We start from the raw sequence: 15459 nt of genomic DNA, 5'->3' as shown, positions 1-15459 counted from the left end.
GGGGGTCATACAATTCATTTGGAACCACAGTTTAAAGACTTTAATAGCTGCCCACTATTTTTCTCAAGGACATCTATAATTGTGGTAAAAAAGAATATGATCAAGTTAGCTAAAACAGCCTGCTGTTTCATTGTTGCTGGCAAGCATTAGCCTACGCCCAAGGTACAAAAACATCAGTTGCGGGAATACTGATTTCCAGTGACCTTTCACTGCGCCTGTCTGAATTCACAATTGGTTGGGAACATCTGCGTTATACTTCCCAATGCCACCACCTGTGGTTTCTCAGTAAATTACAGGTTAATGTGTTTGGAGACGTAGTCCTCTAATGGTAGACGTGTACCACTCTAGCTGCAAATTGTTCTCGGCGAAAGATCCAGAGTAATCAAAGTAAACTGGGGCCTGCCATGCTTCGTGGGAAAGCGCTGAGAAGAATTGTGCGATTATGCTCCCCTCTCCACACTAGGGCTTTGACCTTCCGTCGCAGGGACAAAGACGTGGCATCTAAAATTGAAAACTGGCAAAAAATTACACGTAATGGAGAGATTAGCTGTCTGTAGGGACAACCCAAGAAATTGTATAGGTAAGACAGAAGAGCGTGAGAAAAACCCGGTGCTCTCATAGGAATATAATCTCAAGGGAGCAGGGATAGACTATGACTATAATTGAGAAAATGGACAAATCAGTTGGCCTTCCTTAATACCTCCTATCTGAAGAGTATGTCAGCAAAAAGAGGATGCTCCGCTTGGGGGGGGTCATTATTTTGGCACATTTACCCAGCCCTGTCCAGGGGGTAGACACTGAATCTGATGACTAGGAAAGCTCCAGTCACTAGAGATGGCAATTTGGTTGCCGGGTAATAATTTGGGAGACTGGGCAGAGACAAGACTGTTATTTTAGTTGGTTTTCACATGGCCAAAATGACATATCCCTCAGGATCTTTCTGTGCTTCAGGCTGATCTTGTGCCCACGAATGAACAGTCTGGTTAGTACTCTGGTTCCTAATCTCCTAAACAATGTGAAAGGGAGACTCTTGGTGTGACCTGGGAGACACCCTCACTGTAGATGAGTAAGCTGGCGTGGCTGATTATGCACCAGCCTTTTGGAAATCTCCTGGTGTAATCCCTCAGTGGGTCCAAAGAATTCTGTATGGCTAACCAAGCACACGTCCAGACTTCTGAAGCTAAAGGCAGGAGAGCAGCCAACCTCCTAGGGAGGCCTCATAGTTCATCATGTCAGTAGTGGTCCAGTTCAATCAGGCCCAATTAAATTCACCAAGAGGGGAGACACTAGACCAGGGGTGTCCAAACTTTTTTCAACGGTTTTCACCAAGGGCCATATGCGGTAAAATACACAAACAGCCGGGCCACTCACTAGAGGTGAAGTACATATTGTCTCACCTGGTTTATTTAAGTAAACTAAATATATTTTTGGAATTTGCTGCAGGCTAATTAACAAAGAATTCCGGGCCGCAGTTGGCCCCGGGGCCGCAGTTTGGACACCCCTGCACTAGATAAAGGTAAAGCCTGGTGTCAGAGAAGTAAGGCTGCAGACCATCGTCTTGATAGTTAGATCTTGTCAGGAACTCTAAGAAGATAGAGCAGAAACCTAGTGAATGGAAATGCTATATAAACACGATTTGTCACCAAGGAATAGGGTCAGAGCTCTCAACATGGCTGACTTACGAAGCATAATGGTGAGATATCAGGTTAGGTTGTTGAATACTTGTTTTCTCTGCTCAGAAATCAGATTAACCCTTGAGTCTGGAAAACAGGTAGAACTACAGGAATGAATTAAGATCTTATCAGGTCTATTTTTGCTTCTAGGGGGATGGGAGGGGGAAAAAAGGCTTAAGCACAAGAGACTTAACTGGCTCACTTAAAGAAATTTAGGGATAGAACTGGTCTAAGGCACAGCCTAATGCTTGAGGCTCAGATGATGTCTCCAGGACCTGGTTTTTCTCAACTTGTCTCTCAGAGAGACACATATCGCCTTGACTATCAAACAGAGTCTCTCCTTCTGGAGGTCACAAGATGGCAGCAGCTACTTAATCTTCCATTCTCAACACTTTGAATCCATCAGAAAACAGAATCTCTTTCACAGAGTCTTTGAATGGTTTCTTGATTATAATTGGGTGACTTGCCCATCCTGAATCTATAATTTGGACTGGGGAAATTTGATTCTCTGGTAAATGTCTGAGTCATTTGACCACCCTTGAAGCCAAAGGTATTAATGTCTTCATTAGGATAACCTGAGTTGGTGACTATGGAAGTTGGAATCTGCTAAGGAGTGTCACAACTCACCTGCCTAAAAATCAGCGGCGCTGGTGCATTGGGCCCACTATTGCTGGCAGTGGGTGGTGTCAGCAAGAGGGACTGAAGTGAGCAAGGTCCCACATGTCCCTCCTCCTTTATCACCATGTTATGTTCCCAATGACAACTATAACAACAGATTTACATTTTTATTAGTTATTCAATTTGACAAATGTTTACTGAACACCTATCATAAACCTAGAGTTGTGGGAGGTACCAGAGAGGATAATCCATGGTGGAAAGATATAAGCACTTTTCACGTGAACAGTTAGAGAAAAACAACCACTTTGTATTTCTAATATAATAACATAAAGTCAAATCCCCAAACACATGTGCTCTGTTCAACTTTTGCTTTAGAGATAGTGTAAGGAGTGGGCTTAATGGTCAGAATGGTTGATGGTAGGGAAGAGACACCATTCACTTTTAAGAAAACAAGTTGTATTTCCCAAATAGTGTTCCCTAATTGGGTAATCAAATGTTAATAGCATTATTTTATATGCTATAGATTGATGTTCAGTCAGAAAGAAAATTACTTTCGGGTCCAGAATTCCTTTAGTTTTTAGTATTACGCTCATTCATTTTTTTTTTTCTTCTGAATTTCATTAGCTGAAGCTTTAGTTTTTAAGATACAGTCGGAAAGCAGCTTGTTCAACAGTCCTTGGGTTCTTTTCTTAAGTATAAATCTGATGAGTTATTTGTCTCATCAATAACTCCCGGAGTCAAAATGACCCTTAAGTCAATTCCAAACTCCTTAGCACGGCATGCCAGACCTTTCAAAACCATACCCCTGTTTACTTCTCCAGACCCTTCTCTCACCTCCCACCCTAATTTTTCCACATGCAACACACTCCAACTATACTGAATGATTTACAGTTCCCCAATGCACAAGCTCTCTCTCTCTCACCTCCGTGCCTCCATATGTTCTTTTCCTTCTGCCCACTTTTTTTCTCACCATCACCCATCCATCTCCTGTTCCTCCACTAGGTCTCAGCTAAGACATCACTTCCTTCATGAAGTCTTTCTTGATACATCCTCCCCACCCTACCCCCTGATGGGTTAGGTGCTCCTTCTTTGCTCCATTAGCACCGCGCACTTTCCTTTCATGGCCCTCCTGGCCTGTGCTATTCACAGCTTGTTTGCCTTTAAGTCTCCCTAATAAGAACAAGAGTTTTCAGAGTTCCCAAATACCATGAAAACAAGGTGAAGCCTGTATTTTCACGTCTGCACTTTGGAAGCTTAGCTCAAGAAACATTTGTTGGATGAATAAGTAATGAGCCACTTATTATCTGTTGTTTTCTTACATCTCAGAATTACGACCGGCCCCCTGTGATGGCATTAGCCATCCCCATTGCAGTGAAATTCCTCCACAGAGGCAACAAGGAACTGTGCAGGAATATGTCCAACTACCTGTCACTGGCTGCAATCACCAAGGCAGATCTCCTGGCTGATCACACGGAGGTTATCGTAAAGAGCATCATCCAAGGTATGGTGTGAAGGCTGTGCTTGGGGACGTGCGTCAGGAGTTGTTTAAAAGTGTTGTCATGAAGTAGTAGTGGTATGTGGGAAGTGAGACCTAGAGTATGGAGAGATATGTTAGACTCTCTCCTTTGCCACTAGATGACTTGTAAACATGGGTAAGGTTACCTGGGCTGGCTGAGTCTGTGTCTCTTCACCAGGCAGATGAATGATTTGGACTCATTAGATGAGTGGTAAGCTTCCTTCCAATTCCACATCTCTCAGTTTGGAGAATTGTGTTTTCCATGCTTCTGGTCACCTTGTCTGACTACTGGCTGTAGAGAACCTATCTGTCTCTACTGAGTGGAACATATTCCACTGCTCTCAGTGGCAGATGAAAAATTTCATCTTCCCTTGGTTTCCAGAAGCAAGAAATGTTAGATAAAATATGTCAGAAATGTGTAAAGACTTCTTAAATGAGAACATGATTGGGGACTGATTTATAATTGTGTTAGATACTATTATAAAAACCCAAATCAGAGGACGTCATCAAAATGGCGGTGTGAGGTGAGCCTCTGTAAAGCTCCCCGGGAATTTACAACTAATCAAACAACAATAACTCCACAAAGGACTCCCTGCACAGCAGACAGACAAGACGAAGAGGCCCACTACTGAATTCACCAAAAGGTGGGCAAATCCCGCGAGCGGGACTAGGAAAGGGAGAAGTGCGGAGACGGAGCCACGCAGGCACAGGACACAGACGTAGCTCAGTGCTCCGAGCTCGCTGCTTCCCGGAACTACCGCAGCTGCAGGAGAGGGAAGAACTCAGACTGCTAGGGCTCTGCTTATGGCCCACAGGGCTGAGGGGGCAGCATGTAACACGGCTGAACCCAACCCTCACTGCAGAGACCTCGGAGAAAAGACTGAGGGAAGAAGGCTGAAAACGGCGGTTTAAGCCCTCACTGCCGAGCAGAGAACGGAAGCCTTAGGCACTGAGACTAGCCGCCCCCTCCCTCCCCTCCCAGAGCTTGCCCCGCCCCCACCTGCCCGGTGCTAGAAGTGGAACAGTAGCAGTGTCAGATCAAAAGAACAGAATATTTGCTGTTCTGAGAACTGTGGACCGCAGACACAGATTCGCAGCCCAACTAGTTCCGGCAAAGGGGAGGGAGCTGTGGAAGCAGGACTGGCTGTGGTGGTGGTCACTGCCATTGCTCTGGGCCACCTCTCACAACTCACCCCGCCCCTGGCCCCACCTATCTGGGTGGATCCCTGCAGGAGTAAAAAGAACTGCTGAAACACACAGGCTCTGAATCTGGTGCAGGAAGAGCTTTGGAACTTCAAAAGCTCTCTGCATACCCACACGGACACTGCACCCTGTGACCCAGGCGAACTATTAACAAAGGAGAAGCCCGTCTCCCAGAGAATCCCCCCATTGTGTGAGAAGCTGGGATAGTGCAGAGAAAACATAGCACTACCGTGTGAGAGAGAAAAAAGGCTGCAGTCAGAGAGAAAATAAAACATTCTACCTACAAGTACTGGAAAACAAAAGAAAGACCTCTTCCTATCAACCTGTTGCAGAAGCCACTCCTGTAGATGTCTAGGAAGAGAAATAATAAATCAGTAATTGCCATGAATAACCAAGGCAACAAGACAGCTCAGAAAGAAAGTGAAAAGTCTCCAGAAAAGGAACTTAAAAATATGGAAATATGTGACTTAAATGACAAAGAATTCAAGATTGTAGTTCTGAAAAAACTCAACGAGATGCAAGAAAACACAGAAAGGCAGTTTAATGAACTCAGAAACACAATCAAAGAACATCATGAGCATTTTATGAAAGAGATTAAAATTTTAAAAAAGAACCAAATAGAATTTCTGGAGATTAAGAACTCAATAGAAGAAATTAAGAATGAAATAACCAGTTTAGATAGTAGAGTTGACCAGATGGAGGAAAGCAGGCAAAAACACAAATACATGGAGATTAAACAACATACTTTTAAAGAACGACTGGGTCAAAGAAGAAATTAGAGGAGAGATCAAAAGATACATAGAAACAAATGACAATGAAAATACACCCTACCAAAATTTTTGGGATGCAGCGAAAGCAATTTTAAGAGGGAAATTTATATCATTACAGGCCTATCTCAAGAAACAAGAAAAATCTCAAATAAATAACCTCATGTTACACCTTAAAGAACTAGAAAAAGAAGAACAAGTGAAACCCAAGGTCAGCAGAAAAAAGGAAATAACAAAAATCAGAGCAGAACTAAATGAAATAGAGAACAAAAAGACAATAGAAAAAATTAATGTGACAAAGAGCTGGTTCTTTGAAAAGATTAACAAAATTGACAAACCCTTGGCTAGACTCACTAAGATAAAAAGAGAGAAGACACTAATTAACAAAATCAGAAATGAAAAAGGGGAAGTTATCACGGACACCACAGAAATACAAAGGATCATCCAAGAATACTATGAAGGACTATATGCCACCAAATTCAATAACCTAGAAGAAATGGACAAGTTCTTAGAAACATATAGTCTTCCAAGGCTGAACCATGAAGAACTGGAAAATCTAAACAGACCGATCACCAGTAACAAAATTGAACCAGTCATCCTAAACCTTCCCAAAGGCAAAAGTCCGGGACCAGATGGCTTCACTAGTGAATTCTACCAAACCTTCAAAGAAGATCTAATACCACTCCTGCTCAAACTCTTCCAAAAAATTGAAGACGAGACAGTACTCCCTAACTCATTTTATGAGGCCACCATTACCCTGATACCAAAACCTGGTAAGGACAACACAAAAAAAGAAAACTACAGACCAATATCTCCAATGAATACAGATTCAAAAATCCTAAACAAAATTCTAGGTAATCGAATACAACAATGCATTAAAAAGATTATTCATCACGACCAAGTGGGGTTCATCCCGGGGCACAAGGATGGTTCAACATCCACAAATCCATCAATGTGATACATCACATAAACAAAATAAAGGACAAAAATCATATGATTATATCAATTGATGCAGAAAAAGCATTTGACAAGATACAACATCCTTTTATGATTAAAACACTTAATAAAATAGGTATAGAAGGAAAATACCTTAACATAATAAAGGCCATATATGACAAGCCCTCTGCTAATCTCATAATTAATGGTGAAAAACTGAAGCCCTTTGCTCTACGTTCAGGAACACGACAGGGATGTCCCCTATCACCTCTGCTTTTCAACATAGTGTTGGAAGTCCTTGCCGGAGCAATTAAGCAAGAGAAAGAAATAAAAGGCATCCAAATTGCGAATGAAGAAATTAAATTATTATTCTTTGCAGATGACATGATGCTATATACAGAAAACCCTAAAGACTCCACCAAAAAGCTATTAGAAACAATAAACGAATACAGTAAAGTTGCTCGCTACAAAATCAACGTACAAAAGTCCATTGCATTTCTATATACTAACAATGAAATCTCAGAAAAAGAAATACAGAAAACAATTCCTTTTGCAATTGCAGCAAAAAGAATAAAATACCTAGGAATAAACTTAACCAAGGATGTGAAAGACCTATATGCTGAAAACTATAAGACATTTTTGAAAGAAATTGAAGAAGACACAAAGAAATGGGAAGACATTCCGTGCTCATGGATTGGAAGAATCAACATAGTTAAAATGGCCATATTACCCAAAGCAATATACAGATTTAATGCAATCCCCATCAAAATCCCAATGGCATTTTTTAAAGAAATAGAACAAAAAATCATCAGATTTGTTTGGAACCACAAAAGACCCCGAATAGCCAAAGCAATCTTAAGAAAAAAGAAGAATACTGGAGGTGTCACACTCCCTGACTTTGGCTTGTACTACATGGCTACTGGTACTACCATCAAAACAGCATGGTATCGGCAGAAAAACAGACACATAGACCAATGGAATAGAATTGAGAACCCGGAAATAAAACCACATAAATATGGACAGATAATTTTTGACAAAGAAGCAAAAAACATACAATGAAGAAAAGACAGCCTCTTCAATAAGTGGTGCTGGGAGAAATGGATAACCACGTGCAAAAGAATGAAACTGGACTGCTATCTGTCACCATGTACCAAAATTAATTCAAAATGGATCAAAGACTTAAGCATAAGACCTGACACAATAAACTGCATAGAAGAAAACATAGGTACTAAACTTATGGACCTTGGGTTCAAAGAGCATTTTATGAATTTGACTCCAAAGGCAATGGAAGTAAAAGCTGAAATAAATGAATGGGACTATATGAAACTTAAAAGCTTCTGCACAGCAAAAGAAACCATCGACAAAATAAAGAGGCAACCAACTGAATGGGAGAAGGTATTTGCAAACAGTGCCTCCGATAAGGGGCTAATATCCAAAATATACAAGGAACTCATACAACTCAACAATAAAAAAAAAATGAACAAACCAATTGAAAAATGGGCAGAGGACCTGAAGAGACATTTCTCCAAAAAGGATATACAAATGGCAAATAGACATATGAAAAAATGCTCAACATCACTAATCATCAGAGAAATGCAAATAAAAACCACAATGAGATATCACCTCACCCCAGTTAGAATGGCTATCATCAACAAGACAAATAGTAACAAGTGTTGGAGAGGCTGTGGAGAAAAAGGAACCCTCATACACTGTTGGTGGGAATGCAGACTGGTGCAGCCGTTATGGAAAGCAATGTGGAGGTTCCTCAAAAAATTAAGAATAGAATTACGATATGACCCAGCAATCCCTCTCCTGGGTATCTACCCAAAAAATCTGAAAACATTTATACATAAAGACACGTGTGCTCCAATGTTCATTGCAGCTTTGTTTACGGTGGCCAAGACATGGAAACAACCACAATGTTCTTCGATAGATGAATGGATAAAGAAGTTGTGGTATATATACACAATGGGATACTATTCGGCGGTAAGAAAAGATGATATAAGAACATTTGTGACAACATGGATGGATCTTGAGAGTGTAATGCTGAGCGAAATAAGTCAGACAGAAAAAGCAGAGAACCATATGATTTCACTGATATGTGGTATATAAACCAAAAACAACAAAAGAACAAGACAAACAAATGAGAAACAGAAACTCATAGACACAGACAATAGTTTAGTGGTTACCAGAGGGTAAGGGGGGTGCGGGGTGGGAGATGAGGGTAAAAGGTATCAAATATATGGTGATGGAAGGAGAACTGACTCTGGGGGGTGAACACATAATGGGATTTATGGATGATGTAATACAGAATTGTACACCTGAAATCTATGTAATTTTACTAACAATTGTCACCCCAATAAATTAAAAAAAAAAACAATTCAAATCAGGACACCTCTATTGTTTCATGTTTGAATGAAAGAGATCAAGTTAGTCCATCAAAATATCCCCCTTGTCTTGGGTTTTTTCCTGTGGTTTTAAATCTGTCAGAAACCATGCTTTGGGATTTGGGATCAGAGAAGAATATATGGTATTATTTGATATGTACCCAATTGTCCCAGTTCTCATTAACAACAATGTATAAGGTCCATGAGTATCTTCGCCTTCATTTTACTGACACCTCCTCCCCACGTGCTCAAGTTGAGCATTAACCGCCTGTAAAGTGCTCTTAGTCAAAGTATTTCTTAGAGACCCCAAGGGAGTCCTGTATGTGCTCTAATCCTGAGGGTCCACAAGCCTGTGCTGCTTTTTTCTCCATGCTTCCTGGCATGGCACGCTGTGGTGGTGTCTCCTTCCACCACCCTGAGCCCAGCAAACTCTGTGGCTGCTACCATCAAGATCCCAGGAGCACACTCCATTCCACACTGCCCTGCCTGTCTGTCCTTCTGTGCTGCTCCACTTGAAGCTCCAGGAGCCATCTGTCCTGGGTCCACTAATTCCTAGTGGCAACCTGTGGCAGGGTCAAGGACAATGCCTGCCTTTCTCCTCGGGGTTACACGTTGGTAGACAGGCCCAGGGCAGAGCTGTTTGGCTCCCGGTACCAAACTGTGTTACCGAGTTTGTGGTCACATAGGTGTTTCTGTTTTATTTAAAACTCTCTCTTCCCTGGGTTCCACTATTGATCCAAGAGTTGGGCTAGCCACAAATTAGTCCTCCAGTTCTCAAAATGCTTATGGCCTGCCAAGGACTAAGGTTTTGTTTATTGTACCAAACATTCCCAAGAAGAGTTCTTAGCACCACCACCCCCAACGCCCAGACGTCTGAGCAGCCACCCCAGTGGTCTGCCAGAGGCTCCCCTCTAAAGATTTGTCATTGATGTTACTAGTCAGTATCATTCATTTCTCATTCTCTTTGGCTACAGGATTGAATTGCTAATTTCATTTCATACATGATATTAAATTTACTAAAAGCCCAGAAAAGCAATTATGTTGTTCTCACCACCTTGGCTATATATTTGGAACAGATTTTATGGGAATTACAAAGAGTTATACCCACCACACATTTTAAATCCATGATAGTTAGACTCACAAGTAACTTATTTATGGGGGAAAAAAATGAATTGTCTCTTTGCAGCTGCCAAGAGCTTAGGTCATGTATTTGGGGTGGGGGGATGGTTGTTTTTTTGTTTTTTTGAAATGCACTTTCAATGACAAAGAAATCTTTTGAAATGCAAAATACACTTTCTCAATTCACTGCAAGCATTTGAAATAAACAAATGATTTGGTTTATTTGTTCTGGCACAATGAAAATTACCATAAAATAAATGATAATTTTATCTAAAAGGTTGGGACTACATATTTCATGATTTAGATTTTTAGGACAGACATGTCTATAAAACTCCACAATCACTCACATGAGCACATCAAACTTTGAGCTTCAAAGCAGAAGTGATTTTGCTGTCTCTGAGTAGTTAAGTTTTCTGCTCTGCAAATCTTTGTCATATATCCCCTGCCAAATAGCCTTAGGAGCCATCATTGGGATTTCTTTTTTCTTTACCTAAAGTTTTCTCCCCTTTAGAACTTGACTTATATTCTCCTAAACCTCATTCTCTCATTTTTCTATTTCTACAGAAAACACTGAAGTATTACAGTTATTTGATTTGATCTAACTTTTTACAAGACTAGAATTACAGAAGTATAGAATCTTAGGTTGCGACATTTAACATGATTTAGCGCAGTTACTTAGGCAATGCTTGAATCCCCACCAAATGGTCATCCATTCAATGATAACTATAATAATAATAATAATAATAACTACAATGGTTAAAATTTATTTCATACTCTCTTTATACCAAATACTGTATTAAGTACTTTATACTGATTATGTCGTTTAATCCCCACACAATTTCTATAACAGAAGTCCTATTATTACCCCATCTTACCAGTTAGTAATATTTTAACTAACGGAAACACCAGGTATAAATGCCTTGATGGTGGTAAAGATGATGAAGAAGAAGAAGAAAGAGAAAGAGGAGGAGGAGGAAGAGGAGGAAAGGGAGGAAAAGAAGGGGGAGGAGGCGGAATTCCTCATTGGAACACAGGCCTTGAAGGTGCATAAGTATATCAGACTTCCCATATGGCTTGATTCAGAGGTCAATGGTGGCCCCAAAATTCATTACTTAGCTCTGCTTCCTGTGGATTGGTTTCATTCTCAGGCTCCATGGTATGGGCCTCTGCAGCTTCCAGCTTATATCATCATGGATACCAATTAAGCAAAAGAAACGCCATATCCAGTCTCTATCTCTGTTTGATCTATCATGGCTCGCATGCCTGTTTACAGCCTTGTGTATCTACCTTTATCTCTTTATACTTCCTTCTTAAGAGATTCTGCCCATTGCTTTGACATGCCAAGATACTGGACTAATGATGCTTCCATCTCAATGTATCTACAATTCTTCGGAGATTCTTGTCATCTGTAAATTTTGTGGAAAGAACCACTCTACTTCAATTTAAAGCACTAATGAGAAAGTAGGCCAGATGGGGCCATGCAAGCTTCGTCATGTACCGATGATGACTGCCCCTAACACTTGGTCAATATTATTCTATTGATCATATTTTTTCAGTTGTGTTATACACGTCTGTCCCTGATTCCAAACCGAATGCCTCTTTTATGCTTATAAGTCAGTCATGCAAGGCTTTGTCAAATGAGCTTATGTATTTATCCCTGAAGGCAAATATTTCAATAGTTCTAAGCCATTTTTTTGCTACTTCTCATTATTCATGGTTATATATGAGTAAAAGTGTTTACTTTTACATTAAATGTAAATACAAATTCATTTTATTCAACTCGTTGAGACTCTATTACTATGTTTTAAATTTTCTGAGCTCTCCCAGTGAGAAGGAAATTGTGAAAGGTTCTTCCTTTTGGAGAAATTATTGAAGGCATTAGCAGGGCACTGTCTTGATTTGTACTGAAAGCTAAGGAGATAGAAATAATACATTTGTATCAGGATTTTTAAATCAACCCACTAAAAATAGCAAAAGTGAAAACTGTCCTATTCAGTTTTACAGACAAATTAGGACAAATATACAAGGAATAATATAATCATATCTAAACTTTTAAAAATAATAAACCAAGAAGCACATTCTCTAATTCTAAAAAGGTAGTTTAGTCATGATATCAACACCAGCCAAGGACAATATAAGAAAGGAAAACATAAGCCCATATTAATTATAAACATAGATACACAAATCATAAGTAATAATTTCAACAAAATGACTCTAGCAATGCTTAAAGAAAATAATAGTTAACATTTGCTGAGTACTTTCTCTGTACCAGATGCTGGTATTTTAACTCATATATTCTCCCAATTATCTTATGAGGGAGAAACTATTGTTATCCACATTTTATAAAATTCATAATGATTAAGTTGAATTTATCCCAGGAATGCAAAGATGGCTTAATACTCAAAATGTAAGTCCCCACAGTAAAAAACTAAAGGGGAAAACAATTATGTGATCAGTAAAACATCTCATAAAATTCAGTATTCATTCATGAAAAAAGGTTTTTATATGTGGTGGTGAAACATTAGAAGCACTCTTTAGAGTCAGGAATGAGACAAAAATGCCACTAAATCTACTTCTATTTACTACAGCACTATAAATTCTGATTATGAGTATCAGAAAGGAAGTAACAAAATAATCATTATTTCTAAAAAATATGATTACCTGTAGAAGAAAATCAAAATACTTAGTAGTCATATCTTGGACATAATAAAACAAATTTCAGTAAATTTGCTGGAAGTGAGATCAGTTTATAGAAACCAGGTGTTTTCCTATATACCAATAATAATAAATTAAATTTATAACTTAAAATTACAAATATTAAAGTAGCAAAATAAAAGATGCCTAGAGAAAAAGATGTGTGTTAGTTTTGAAAATAAAATAAAACCTTATTGAAAGTAACTGACTAAAAGATAAACAAATAGAGCAGTAACCCATGTTCAAGCATAAGGAAAACTTGATGCAGCAAACACAGATTTTTCTCTAAATGAATCTATAAATGCAATGAAATTTTAATAAAATTCTCAGAAAGATTTCCATGAAAGACAAAAGCTGATTTCAAAATCACAAGTAATATACACTGGAAAGATAACCAAAACAATTTCTTCAGGAGAAGATGGGATTTTTTTAGGGAGAAGGAAGAGGCAGTAACTTCCGTACCAGATATCAAGACATTGTAAAATCATAGTACAGTGCCTGAGTTATAACGGTTCATCTTACGGTTTTTCGACTTTACAATGGTGTGAAAGTGGTACACGTTCACTAGAAACTGAACTTCAAATACTGAATTTCTATCTTTCCCCAGCCAGCTATACCCAGTACGATACTCTCCTGATGCTGGGCCGTGGCAGCGAGCTGCAGCTCCCAGTCAGTCACAGGAGTGTGGGGGTAAACAGCTGATACTCTCCAGGCTACTGTGTTGCCAGGGGGTTTAAATATTGGGTTCATGTTTCTGTATCCCATCATGTCTGCAAAATGCCCATGTGTCTTCTGTTTCTGGTGGGTAGAAAAGGAAGGCAAGTACTTTTGAGATGAAACTCAAGATAATTGTCCAACTACAGTCTAATGTAAGTGTTCTGAGCTCGCTTAGGTAGGCTAGGCTAAGCAATGGTGTTCAGTTAAGTTAGATATACTAAATGCATTTTCGACTTAAGGATATTTTCAATTTACAATGGGTTTATCAGGACACAACCCCATTGTAAGTCGAGGAGCATCTGTAATTAAAACGGTGTAGTGCTGGTGCAAGAACAGGCAAATAGCCCATGGAATAGAATAAACAGGCAAAAGACACATACATGCATATACAGAAATTGCATACATGGCAGGGGAATCTTCACAATGGGTAAAGATAGACTATTCAATAATGGTTCTGGGACAACTGTCAGTATCACAACATGCATAGATTAATTTCATGTGGAATGAAGACCTAAATATGAAAGGCAAAATTTTAAGTCTCTCCTTTTGTAAACTTCAAAGTCTATTCATGATTTTTTTAAAAATATCTTAACAGACTAGGAATAGAAGGAAACATCCTTAATCTAATAAAGGATGTCTATAAAATACCAACAACTGAAATCACACTTAACACGTTGCGTACGGATCACGAGACTCTTCACGAGGGATTTAAACCCCGCTGTACGCAATGTGTTAATGGGGAAATATTGAATGCTTATCCTTGAATTAAAAAATAAGACAAGGGTGTCACTTGGGTAATGAATTTGTTTTCTGTTTAAATCGTATCAGAGATAACTCCATATTTTGTAACATCACCATCTTCTCAGAGTGGGAGAGTTCCTTCTCAATGGTCCTGAGTAATTCTCCACATTTGATCTTGGCCATGTGAAGATGGTGAGTAGTACCTGTCCAGTATTGGAATATAAAAACAGAACCCATACTTAGTGAAGCATGCGTTAGCATATCTTTCACCCAAGGAGCTGGTGATATTATTGGAAACCTCTAATATGAGGGTCTCTCCAACTCTAAGAGATTATTTGAGGGCTTGTAGGGAAACCCCGTCCAAATTTTGATTTGAAATTCTGTGATGCAACGCCCACCACTGCTATCAGAACTAAAGCAGTGATGTGCCTTCCTCTGCATTTCTGTCAGTGGTCGTAATAAGGAAACACTATGTCTCTCTGTCAATATCCCTTTTACATGGTCCTCTGGCACTAGTAACAAAATGACCTCAGATGATTTGAAACTTAAATAGAAAGTTTTTGGAAAGAAAATGTAATATTGCCTCAGCAAGAGTCCAAATTCCTTTTCTAACTTATTGGCCATAACCTAGAAAAGACTGTCTAGTAAATTATGATAAATTCACCTCATTTCTTTCTCAATGTGAGGTAAAATTCAAATCACTGATTAGTGAGCTGTCTCAGAAGAAATGGAGGTAGAAAACTGACCACCTTATTATGGCAGTAATAATATATATCAGCTAGGACAGATGTGAGGCTTAAATAGATAAAGCAGATACAGTTTGCATGATGCCACATCACAGTTCACCATGGTTACTATGATTCTTCTTAATATCTTCATCATTACTGTCTCATTGTTTTTGTCATTGTCATCATTAATTGAGTATCGCATGTCATGTGCCCATATTAAAATACTAGAGGCAGAACCATATCCATTTGTGCAGTTTCATAATCTCTTGGAGATACTTAGCCATTAAAAATTCATGATACAATTATTCTTAAAGGAACAGGTTTTAAGTTCACCGTATTACAGGTTGTTGGGAAATAATG

General features: G+C 39.2%; 1 protein-coding gene across 2 annotated transcripts in view; it reads left to right on the top strand.

Annotated features, from left to right (window-relative positions):
- Positions 1-15459, top strand: part of VEPH1 (ventricular zone expressed PH domain containing 1) — a 206871-nt gene that overhangs the window by 29409 nt on the left and 162003 nt on the right. For both annotated transcript variants that reach the window (XM_019732040.2, XM_074326922.1), the window contains one exon: positions 3618-3792. In XM_019732040.2, the coding sequence (XP_019587599.2) occupies positions 3618-3792 (175 nt within the window). The remainder of the gene's footprint in view (positions 1-3617; positions 3793-15459) is intronic.

Source organism: Rhinolophus sinicus, linkage group LG01 (genome assembly GCF_036562045.2).
Source record: "Rhinolophus sinicus isolate RSC01 linkage group LG01, ASM3656204v1, whole genome shotgun sequence".
Classification (NCBI taxonomy): Eukaryota; Metazoa; Chordata; class Mammalia; order Chiroptera; family Rhinolophidae; genus Rhinolophus; species Rhinolophus sinicus.
This window is presented reverse-complemented; position numbering and strand designations above follow the sequence as displayed.